General features: G+C 44.3%; 1 protein-coding gene across 2 annotated transcripts in view; it reads right to left on the bottom strand.

Annotated features, from left to right (window-relative positions):
- Positions 1-12616, bottom strand: part of LOC144674903 (kinesin-like protein KIFC3) — an 81398-nt gene that overhangs the window by 45219 nt on the left and 23563 nt on the right. For both annotated transcript variants that reach the window (XM_078536042.1, XM_078536036.1), the window contains exons 6-8: positions 10742-10807; positions 9813-9950; positions 1626-1823 (exon numbers count right to left, since the gene is read on the bottom strand). In XM_078536042.1, coding sequence (XP_078392168.1) covers positions 1626-1823; positions 9813-9950; positions 10742-10807 — 402 coding nt within the window. The remainder of the gene's footprint in view (positions 1-1625; positions 1824-9812; positions 9951-10741; positions 10808-12616) is intronic.

Genomic DNA, 12616 nt, shown 5'->3' with positions numbered 1-12616 from the left:
ATCATGGCTGATCTGATAATCCTCAACTCCACTTTCCTGCCTTTTCTCCATAACCCTTTATTTCCTTACTGATTAAAAATCTGTCTATCTCAGCCTTGAATATACTTAATGACCCAGCCTCTACAGCCTCTGGGGTAAAGAATTCCACAGATTGACTACCCTCTGAGAGAAGAAATTCCTCCTCATCTCTGTCTTAAATGAACGACCCCTTACTCTGAGATTATGCCCTCTGGACCTAGACTCTCCCACAAGGGGAAACAACCTCTCAGCACCTACCCTGTCAAGCCCCTGAAGAATCCTATCTGCCAAGTTTTTGCCCACTCACTTAACCTGTCTCTATCCCTCTGTAGACTCTTTGTGTCATCCTCACCACTTGCCTTCCCACCTATTTTTGTGTTATCCGCAAACTTGATGATAGTACATTCACTTCCCTCATCCAAGTTTTTAATAGATATTGTGGCCCCAGCACTGATCTCTGTGGCACTCCACTAGTTACAGGTTGCCATCCTGAAAATGCCCCCCTAATCCCAACTCTCTGTCTTCTATTAGTTAGCCAATCCTCTATCCATGCTAATATACTATCCCCAACACCATGGGCTCTTGTCTTATTAAGTAGCCTTACGTACGGTACTTTATCAAACACCTTTTGGAAATCCAAATATATTACATCTACTAGTTCCCCTTTATCTATCCTGCTTGTTACCTCCTCAAAGAATTCTAATAAATTTATCAGGCATGATTTCCCCTTCATGAAGCCATGCTGACTCTGCTTGATTATATTCTGCATTTCTAAATGCTCTGTTATTACATCCTTTATAATAGACTCTAACATTTTCCCAATGACATGTTAAGCTAACTGGCCTATAGTTACCTGTTTTTTGTCTCCATCCCTTTCTGAATCAGGGTGTTACATTGGCAGTTTTCCAATCCTCTGGCCCTCACACTCACATTCACACTTACACTCACACTTGTGTCCTCATACTCACATTCACATTCACAATCACAATCACACTCACGCCCATGACTTCACGCTCATACTCACACCCAAAGTCTCACTCACACTCGTGCCTTCACACTCACATTCACATTTACACTCACACACACTCATGCCCATGCACTCTCACCCACGCTCATACTTGTGAGTTCACCCTCACATTCACACTAGCACTCACACACTTGCGCCCCCACACTCACACTCATTCTCACACTCATGCCTTCACACTCACATTCACACTTAAACTCACACCTGTACCCCCTCACACTTACACTCATGGCGTCACACTCAAATCCACATTTACACTTATACTTGTGCCCTTACATTACACTAGCACTCACACTTGTGCCCTTACACTCATACTCAGATTCACACTCATGCCCTCCCAATCACACTCGTGCCTTCACACTCACATTCACATTTACACTCACACTCGTGCCCTCACATTCACACTCATGCCCTCACACTCACATTCACACTTACACTCACACTTGTGCCCTCACACTCACACTTGAGCCCTCATGCTCACACTCACACCCGTGCCCTCGCACTCACATTCACACTCACACTCACACTCGTGCCCACACACTCACACTCAGGCTCCCACTCACACTCAGGCCCATGCAGTCACCTGTATCTCAGCCGGCCGTTCCCGATATTGTTCAAGCTCGAGTTGAAGTCCTCGCATTCTCTCCACCAGCTGCCTCGCCTCCCCCTCGTTCCTCCACTGCATGTTACTCATTTGTGTCTCCAGCCGTAATAACTGCTCGAGCTTCTGCTGCAGGGACGCCTCCAGCAGATGGACCTTCGACCTCAGGTCCTCATTTTCCTAAGAGAGGGATGAAAGATCAGCTCCATCAGTGGGAAACTTCCTTTTCCACCTCCTTAACTTTCTCATCAACAACAACTTACACTTTTATATCGTTACAGATGGGAGGGGAGCCAATTTAAACAGCTCTGGTTTCTCCTCTCACCACCCGTCTGTAAACAGAAAGGTGTTTTGATTTACTTCCCTGTTATGACACAGCAGTTGGTAAAGGCTGAGTCGTTTAAATCCCAGAGGGAAACTTGAACAACTGTCATAACCGATATTTTCAATTGGTATGTTTGAGATGCAGCTCGGAATTCAGGAATAAGACCGCCAAGCCTCAAAAGGTTTTTTTATATAAAATTAAATTAAACGTTTATTAGTTTAACAACTAATTAAACACACACACACATGTCTACAAATTACTACCAGAATAACTTTTAAACAAATCCCCAAATTAACCACTCCCAGGTAAATCTTTACCAAGGCAACAATAACCCATAGACTTAAACAGACACCAGGCAAAGCACATTTGACTGTACGAATTCAAAATGAGGTTCCTTTCAATTTGGTTCCTTTGCAGATACAGTTGTAGGTTTACAGGCTGGTTAGATCTTAAATGCCTCTGACTCACACACACAAACTCCTCTCAGTTTATACCCAGCTTTCCCCTTGAATGTAAATTTTCCATTGTATCCTAGGCTTTTAATTTTAACCTCTCCTAACAATAATACTTTCATTCCATCAATTTTATTAGTAATATAAACACATTGCTTGGCATCTTCCCCCTAGGTGCAAGATTTTACCCATTCTTTTGAATGGTTTATTTAAAAATGTAAATTTACACTACCTTCTACTCATTACGTTTATCTAATTAACACCTCAAACTACGATACATCAAAGCACCCAGACTAGCTGGCTTTAATCCGATTAAGACACGCACAGAAACGCACATAGACACAGACCCTACTACAATTCCAATTTAAAAATAATTTCCAATAACATTATACACATTAATATCTCTTCATGATATTCCCCCTTTATAAAATGTGGCATATTTCCCAACCCCTCAGTTTTGGTGTGCTCCAATTTCTAATAATAACCCCACAGCAAACTTGGGATAGGATGAACTCAAAGGGTTAGTTTATTTGCACACATTCAAATGCGGGAGGGGTGGTTGCAATGTAGCCCCTTGTGCACTCATACAGTAAAAGCGGGATAGAGAAAAGAAAGATTTACAGGGCAAAGACCACAGAGAAAAAAAGATTCTTGTGGGTCCAGAGTCCTGAATCAAAATCCAATGGGGTACTCCTTCATGGAGGTCAGCAGACAGAAAACCGATGCTGTATAATTCACTTTTCCAATAGAGCTGACTTCACACGAGGAGATAGGCACACAGAGATGAATAAGTCTTGGGGGTGATGGTACAGAAGTTTCAGTAGAAACAGAGTAGGTGGGGCCAGGCATTCAACCCGGACAGAGCCCTTTTTCTGTGCTGCTGCTAGTTAGATGGTAAAATGGCAGACTGAGCTTTGCAGCTCCACAAGGCAATATTACTAGTTGCACAAGCTAGGTCAATGTCACATGACTCCCACCTCTCCACATTGTCTTTGACAAGGGATATGTATCCCTCATGTAGGTCCCCGAGATGGTTAAATGTCTCAACCATTACGACTTGAAAGGAAGATTTCAGGGTCCTTTGTTGTAGCAGATGACTAGACTCCGGTTGGCCAACCTGGGTTATGAAATGCAGGTGGCCTCTGTATAGCTCTCTTTGAATTTGGTCGGTGCAGCCCACAATGTGTTGTTAGTGGCTCTTCAGAGATAACGAGGTGCATGTTACTTTGATACTGCCAGGTAGCTCCTTTTGTTCAGAGGTCACAGACAGACATAGATTCAACCATTTAAAAAGGTCTTTGTCCAGTTTTTAAAATTTTTTTGAAATATCCATGAGGATATTTATAATTATTTTATAAAAATATACGGTGTGAGGTCTTAGACCCCGCACACATAATTTATATCATCTGTAAAGTGATGGAAGGGGTCGTTGACAGTGCTATCAAGCAGCACTTACTCAGCAATAACCTGCTCACTGATGCCCAGTTTGGGTTCTGCCAGGGTCACTCAGCTCCTGACCTCATTACAGCCTTGGTTTAAACACGGACAAAAGAGCTGAACTCCCGAGGTGAGGTGAGATCTTGACATCAAGACAGCATTTGCCAGAGTGTGGCATCAAAGAGCCCTAGCAAAAGGGGAGGCGATGACATAGTGATATTGTCACTGGACTGGTAATCCAGAGGCCTAGGGTAATGCTCTGGGGACCCGGGTTCGAATCCCGCCAGGGCAGATGGTGGAATTTGAATTCAATAAAAATTTGGAATTAAAGGCTAATGATGGCCATGAAACCATTGTCGATTGTTGTAAAAACCCATCTGGTCCTTTAGGGAAGGAAATCTGCCCTCCTTACCTGGTCTGGCCTACATGTGACTCCAGACCCACAGCAATGTGGTTCACTCTTAAATGCCCTCTGAACAAGGGCAATTAGGGATGGGCAATAAATGCTGGCCTAGCCAGTGACACCCACATCCCATAAATAAAAAAGAAACTGGAGTCAATGGGAATCAGGGGGAAAACTCTCCGCTGGTTGGAGTCATACCGAGCACAAAGGAAGGTGGTTGTGGTTGTGGGACGTCAGTCATCTCAGCTCCAGGACATCACTGCAGGAGTTCCTCAGGGTAGTGTCCTTGGCCCAACCATCTTCAGCTGCTTCATCAATGACCTTCCTTCCATCAAAAGGTCAGAAGTGGGGATGTTCGCTGATGATTGCACAATGTTCAGTACCATTTGCGACTCCTCAGATACTGAAGCAGTCCATGTCCAAATGCAGCAAGACCTGGACAATGGGTCCAGGTGGCAAGTAACATTCATGCCACACAAGTGCCAGGCAATGACAATCTCTAACAAGAGAGAATCTAATCATTGTCCCTTGATGTTCAATGGAATTACCATCACTGAATCCCCCACTATCAACAGCCTGGGGGCTACCATTGACCAGAAACTGAACCGGACTAGCCATATAAATACTGTGGCTACAAGAGCAGGCCAGAGGCTAGGAATCCTGCGATGAGTAACTCACCTCCTGACTCCCCAAAGCCTGTCCACCATCTACAAGGCACAAGTCAGGAGTATGATGGAATACTCTCCACTTGCCTGGATGAGTGCAACTCCCACAACACTCAAGAAGCTCAACACCATCCAGGACAAAGCAGCCCACTTGATTGGCACCACATCCACAATCATTCACCACTGACACACAGTAGCAGCAGTGTGTGTACCATCTACAAGATGCACTGCAGGAATTCACCAAGGCTCCTTAGACAGCACCTTCCAAACCCATGACCACTATCATCTAGAGGGACAAGGGCAGCAGATAGATGGGAACACCACCACCTGGAAGTTCCCCTCCAAGTCACTCACCATCCTGACTTGGAAATATTTCGGCCGTTCCTTCACTGTCGCTGGGTCAAAATCCTGGAGCTCCCTTCCTAACAGCACTGTGGGTGTACCTACACCACATGGAGTGCAGCGGTTCAGGAAGGCAGCCTATTCCTTGAATTGAATTTAACACACTGCAAAGTGACTGAGGGTTTTTGGACTCAGGTGTTTTTTTTTACAATATTCACTAACTTGTCGAAAGTCTCCGTGTTGGGGGTGTCAGGTGACGCGAGGCGTGCAGATCAGTCCATACGTTTTTCTCCTGCATGTAGACAAAAGGAATCATCCTCTTCTTGTCCTCCCCCCGTGATGTCATTAGCGGTAAAGAACGCAAGGTGTTCGATGTAATGAGACCAGTCATCGGAAATGGGGATGTATAGTTCAAGATGCCCAAACCCCGGTATACTCGATGGCTAAGGAGACTGCGCTTTGAAACAGCTTCAAGGTGGTGGCGAAGTAAATAGCTGGTTCACCGCGGCTTTCCTGATTGCCGTCAATGAATCCGGTTTATCCTCGTCGCCAGTTTACTGTTTTGGGTTATCGGGTTGGCTTTGTCTGGCGAACTCTAGTTGATGTCTACACACTAGCCAGCGTTTGAAACAATGTAGGCAGAGAGACCAGTTTACTGAACAAACACTGGTGGTTTATTGGAACTAAGAACAGGGCACCAACACCATGTGTGCTCCTTCAATCACCTCCAGCTCTAGACTTACAGTTGCCAAAGTAGCCCGCGCTGTACAGCGATTGGTTGACACAGTCACGTGGTCGATTAACTACATTCTCTTAAAGGTACATAGCACTCCATTTTACCACAGTCGGCTAACAAAGCAAAAGGATATGGCAGCATTGCAGGGCAGCTATTTAGGTAATGATACCCAGAGTGTGACAGGAAGGGACAGAGTGTACAAACATAAAAAACAGCAGCAAATAGGGTAAAAAGGGGAAAAAATGGTGAAAAGGCAAAATTAATGGCTCTTTACTTAAATGTTCTTAGTATTCGGAACAAAATAAACGAATTAATGGCACAAAGAGAGGTTAATGGGTAAGATCTTATAGCCATTACGGAGACATGGTTACAAGGAGATCAAAGCTGGGAACTAAATATTCAGGGTTATGTGACTTTGCGAAAGGACAGGCGGGAAGGAAAGGGTGGTGGGGCAGCTTTGTTAGTACGAGATGGAACAAGTACAATAGTAAGAAATGATCTTGGATTGGAAGATGTAGAATCCATCTGGTGCAGATAAGAAATAACAAGGGGAAGGAGACACTGGTGGGAGTAGTTTATAGGCCCCCTGACAGTAGCTATACTGTAGGACGGAGAATAAATCAGGAGATAATGAGGGCATGTAAAAAAGGCAGCATATTAATGATGGGTGTATTTAATCTCCATGTAGATTGGGAAAATCAACCTGACAGAGGTAGCCACAAGCAAGAATTCATAAAGTGTATTCGAGGCAGTTTCTTGGAACAATATGTTGTGGATCCAACCAGGGGTCAGGCTATTTTGGATCTGGTAATGTGTAATGAGTCAGGTTTAATAAACGATCTCAGAGTAAAACATCCCCTAGGAAACAGTGACCATAATACGGTAGAATTTAACATTCAGTTTGAGGGTGAGAAACTTGGGTCGGAAACAACTGTGCTAAACTTAAATAAGGGTTATTACAAAGGAATGAGGGCAGAGTTGGCTGGAGTGGACTGAGAAAGGAGTTTAGCAGAAAAGACAGTTGATGAACAATGGCAGATGTTTAAGAAAATAGTTCATGACTCTCAACAAAGATACATCCCAGTGAGGAAGGGGATAAATCAACCACAGTTAACCAAGGAAGTTAAGGATAGAATCAAATTGAAAAAAAAAACATACAATGTGGCAAAGATTAGTGGTAATCCAGAGGATTGGGAAAGTTTTAAAAATCAATAGAAGATGACCAAAAAAATAATAGAGGGAGAAAATAAACTTTGAAGGGTAAACTAGCAAGTAAAATAAAAACAGACAGTAAGAGCGTCTTTAAATATATAAAAAGGAAGAGAGAGGGCAATGTGAACATAGGCCCATTAGAGAATGAGGCTGGGGAAATAATAATGGGGAACCAGGAAATGGCAGAGGAGTTGAATAAATACTTTGCTTCAGTCTTCACGGTAGAAGACACTAATAGCATTCCAAAAATACTACATAATCAAGGGGCAAAAGTGGGGCAGGAAATAAATACAATAACTATCACTAGAGAAAAAGTACCAGGGAAACTAATGGGGCCAAAGGCTGATAAGCCCCTGGACCTGATGGGTTGCATCCTAGGATATTAAAGGAAGTAGCTACAGAGATAGTGGATGCACTGGTAGTAATCTTCCAAGAATCCTTAGATTCTGCAAAAGTCCCAGAGGATTGGAAAACTGCCAATGTAACACCCTTATTCAAAAAGGGAGGGAGACAAAAAACAGGTAACTATAGGCCAGTTAGCTTAACACCTGTCATTGGGAAAATGTTGGAGTCTATTATAAAGGATGTAATAACAGAGCATTTAGAAATGCATAATATAGTCAAGCAGAGTCAGCATGGCTTCATGAAGGGGAAATCATGCCTGACAAATGTAATGTATTTGGATTTCCATACGGCGTTTGATAAGGCTCTGCACATAAGAGCCCATGGTGTTGGGGGTAGTATATTAGCATGGACAGACGATTGGCTAACTAATAGAAGACAGAGAGTTGGGATAAGAGGGACATTTTCAGGATGACAACCTGTAACTATTGGAGTGCCACAGGGATCAGTGCTGGGGCCACAATTATTTACAATATATATTAATGACTTGAATGAGGGAAATGAATGTACTATTGCCAAATTTACGGATGGCACAAAAATAGGTGGGAAGGCAAGTGGTGAGGATGACACAAAGATTCTACAGAGGGACACAGACAGGTTAAGTGAGTGGACAAAAATGTAGCAGATGGAATATAATGTGGGAAAATGTGAGGTTACGCACTTTGGCAGGAAGAATAGAGGAGCTGAATATTATTTAAATGGAGAAAGACTGCGGAAAGCTGCAGCACAGAGGGATTTGGGGGTCCTCGTGCATGAATCATAGAAAGCTAACATACAAGTTCAACAGGTTATAGGGAAGGCAAATGGAATGTTGGCCTTTATTTCAAAGGGAATGGAGTATAAAAATAGGGAAGTCTTGCTAAAACTATACAAAGTACTAGTTAGATCACACCTAGAATACTGTGAACAGTTTTGGTTCCCTTATCTAATGAAAGATATACTGGCATTGGAGGCAGTCCAGAGAAGGTTCACTAGGTTGATCCTGGGTATAGAGGGATTTTCTTATGAGGAGAGGTTGAGTAGGTTGGGCCTGTACTCATTGGAGTTTAGAAGAATGAGAGGCGACCTTATTGAAACTTATAAGATTCTTAGGGGGCTTGACAGGGTAGATGCTAAGAGGTTGTTTCCCCTTGTGGGAGAGTCTAGGACCAGAGGGAATAATCTCAGAGTAAGGGGTTCTATATTTAAACCAGAGATGAGGAGTAATTTCTTCTCTCAGAGGGTAGTGAATCTGTGGAATTCTTTACTGCAGAGGGCTGTAGAGGCTGGGTCATTGAGTATATTCAAGGCTGAGATAGATAGATTTTTAATCAGTAAGGGAACCAAGGGTTATGGGGAAAAGGCAGGAAAGTGGAGTTGAGGATTATCAGATCAGCCATGATCTCATTGAATGGCAGAGCAGACTCGATGGGCTGAATGGCCTACTTCTGCTCCTACATCTTATGGTCTTATAGACAGTGCGATGTGCTCACCAGACTGTGGCTGTTGTTTAGTTTAGTCCCACTCCCCAGTTTTTTCTTCGTAATCCTGCAAATGAACCCTCTTCAAGTCCAGTATCCTTTTGAAAGCTCCTATGGAATCTGATTTTCCCACAGTTTCAGGTGATGCTTTTCAGATCATAACAGAGCTGTGGAAGAAATTCCTGCTCATTTCCTCTCTCGTTCTCTTGGCAGTCATTTTAAGTCTATGGTGCGTGCTTACCAAACCATTTACCAGAGGAAATGGTTTCTCCCTACTTGCGCTATCACGGGATCACAGAATCGTAGAGTGGGTACAGCACAGAATGAGCACATTCGGCCCATCATGTATGTACTGGCTCTCTGAAGGATCAATTCACCGAGTATCACTCTCACCATCATCCCGTAACCCTGCACATTCTTCCTTTTCAGACAATGATCCAATTCCCTCTTGAAAGCCTGGATTGAACCTGCCTCCACCACACTCTCAGTGCCTTCCAGATCCTGACCACTCGCTCCCCTCATGTCTCCAAATCAAAACCCATCATGATTTTGAACACCTCTATTCAATCTCCTCTTAACCTCCTCTGCTCCAAGGAGAACAATCCCAGCTTCTCCGATCTCTCTCCACAACCCTCCCACTCAGGGAATGTGGAAGAGTGAACCCACTGACACCACAAGGCCCAGCTCTGGCCTACGAAAAGGGTCCCTCCCCACCGCAGCCTGGAACAGACTCACCTTGAGGAGCTGAGCAGAGGGTTGCAGAGGAAGGCTGGATAGCTGCTGCAGGAGGCCCTGAGTCACACTCAGGTTTTGCTTCAGGCTCTCGTTCTCCATGGATAAATGCTGGATTCGCTTCTCTGAGTCTGTAACTCCCTGCAAGGGAAATGAGAACCAGAATCAGTCGGAGCTCACACAGGGCAGAGGGGGGTTGGGTTAGTTACCCTCTTACTAGTGAGGGATTGGGTTAGTTACACCTTTACTAGTGAGGGATTGGGTTAGTTACACCTTTACTTGCGGAGGACTGAGTTAGTTACTAGTGGGGTATTGGGTTAATTACCCCTTTACTAGTGAGGGATTGAGATAGTTACACCTTTACTAGTGGAGGACTGAGTTAGTTACTAGTGAGGGATTGGGTTAATTACACCTTTACTAGTGAGGGATTGGGTTAGTTACACCTTTACTAGTGGAGGACTGAGTTAGTTACTAGTGGGGCATTGGGTTAATTATCCCTTTACTAGTGGGGGAATTGGGTTAGTTACTAGTGGGGGGTTGAGTTAGTTACCTCTTTACTAATGGGGGATTGGGTTTGTTATCCATTTTAGTTGGGGATTGGGTTAGTTATCCCTTTACTAGTGGGGCATTAGGGTAACTACCCCTTTACTAGTGGGGTATTAAGTTAGTTACTAGTAGGGGATTGGGTTAGTTATCCCTTTACTAGTGGGGCATTAGGGTAACTACCCTTTTACTAGTGGGGGATTAGGTTAGTTACTAGTGGGGGGTTGGGTTAGTTACCCCTTTACTAATTGGGAATTGGGTTAGTTATGCCTATACCAGTGGGGGTTGGGTTAGTTGCCCCTTTACTAATGGGGACTGGGTTAGTTACGCCTTTACTGCAGATGTTCCTCTCCAAGTTACTAGAGTGTTTGTTAACAAAGTGAACTTACACTTTCGATTCTTAGTTGGTTAAGCTCCTCTTCTCTCTCCTTAATCTGTTCTTTCAGGTTGTGTACCTAGGAGAGGAATGAATCGATTGAGAGAGAGAGATATATATATCATAGGCAGTCACTGTGTGGGGAGAGAGAGAGATATATCATAGGCAGTCACAAGTTCCGGTCTCCCATAAGTGGAAACATCTTCTCTATACCTATCCAATCAGCCTTAGGTCACCCCTCAGTCTTCTCTCTCCTAGAGAAAAAGGCTCAGCCTGTTCAATCTTTTCTAATGGTTGTGTTTAGATAAGGAAAGCTAGGGGAGGCTGGGGAGGATCATAAACACTGCTATGGGCTAACAGCGAATGGATGCCTGGGCTCTCAGCCAAGCCTCATTCTGCATTTTTGGCTGAGAGCCCAGACATCCAATAACGTTCTGAAACACCTGAGCCGAGGGAAAACAAGGCTTGATTGACAGCTCTGGTTCCCTGATCTATGCTGTCAATTTCACAATGTTTCACAGAATCACACAGTGCAGAAGAGGCCCTTCGGCCCATCGAGTCTGCACCGACATGTGAGAAACACCTGACCTGCCTACCTAATCCCATTTACCAGCACTTGGCCCATAGCCTTGAATGTTATGACGTGCCAAGTGCTCATCCAGGTACTTTTTAAAGGATGTGAGGCAACCCGCCTCCACCACCCTCCCAGGCAGTGCATTCCAGACTGTCACCACCCTCTGGGTAAAAAAGTTTTTCCTCACATCCCCCCTAAACCTCCTGCCCCTCACCTTGAACTTATGCCCCCTTGTGACTGACCCTTCAACTAAGGGGAACAGCTGCTCCCTATCCACCCTGTCCATGCTCCTCATAATCTTGTACACCTCGATCAGGTCGCCCCTCAGTCTTCTCTGCTCCAACGAAAACAACCAAAGTCTATCCAACCTCTCTTCATAACTTAAATGTTTCATCCCAGGCAACATCCTGGTGTATCTCCTCTGCACCCCCTCCAGTGCAATCACATCCTTCCTATAATGTGGTGACCAGAACTGCACACAGTACTCCAGCTGTGGCCTCACCAAGGTTCTATACAACTCCAACATGACCTCCCTGCTTTTGTAATCTATGCCTCAATTGATAAAGGCAAGTGTCCCATATGCCTTTTTCACCACCCCACTAACATGCCCCTCTGCCTTCAGAGATCTATGGATACACACGCCAAGATCCCTATGTTCCTCAGAACTTCCTAGTGTCATGCCGTTCATTGAATACTTACTTGTCAAATTACTCCTTCCAAAGTGTATCACCTCACACTTTTCAGGCTTAAATTCCATCTGCCACTTATCTGCCCATTTGACCATCCCGTCTATATCTTCCTGTAGCCCAAGACACTCAACCTCACTGCTAACCACCCAGCCAATCTTTGTGTCATCCGCAAACTTACTAATCCTAGCCCCCACATAGTCATCTATGTCGTTTATATAAATGACAAATAATAGGGGACCCAGCACAGATCCCTGTGGTACGCCACTGGACACTGGCTTCCAGTCACTAAAGCATCCTTCTGTCATCACCCTCTGCCTCCTACAACTAAACCAATTTTGAATCCACCTTATCAAATTACCCTGTATCCCATGTGCATTTGCCTTCTTTATAAGTCTCCCATGTGGGAACTTGTCAAAGGCTTTGCTGAAATCCATATGAACTACATCAACTGCACTACCCTCATCTACACACCTGGTCACCTCCTCAAAAAATTCAATCAAATTTGTTAGACATGACCTCCCTCTGACAAAGCCATGCTGACTATCCCTGATCAAGCCTTGCCTCTCCAAGTGGAGATAGATTCTCTCCTTCAGAATTTTCCCCAATAGTTTCCCTACCACTGACG

The sequence above is a fragment of the Cetorhinus maximus genome, chromosome 3 (assembly GCF_964194155.1).
Source record: "Cetorhinus maximus chromosome 3, sCetMax3.hap1.1, whole genome shotgun sequence".
Taxonomy (NCBI): domain Eukaryota; kingdom Metazoa; phylum Chordata; class Chondrichthyes; order Lamniformes; family Cetorhinidae; genus Cetorhinus; species Cetorhinus maximus.
Note: the sequence above shows the minus strand (reverse complement) of the source record. Positions and strands in the feature narration are given on the sequence as shown.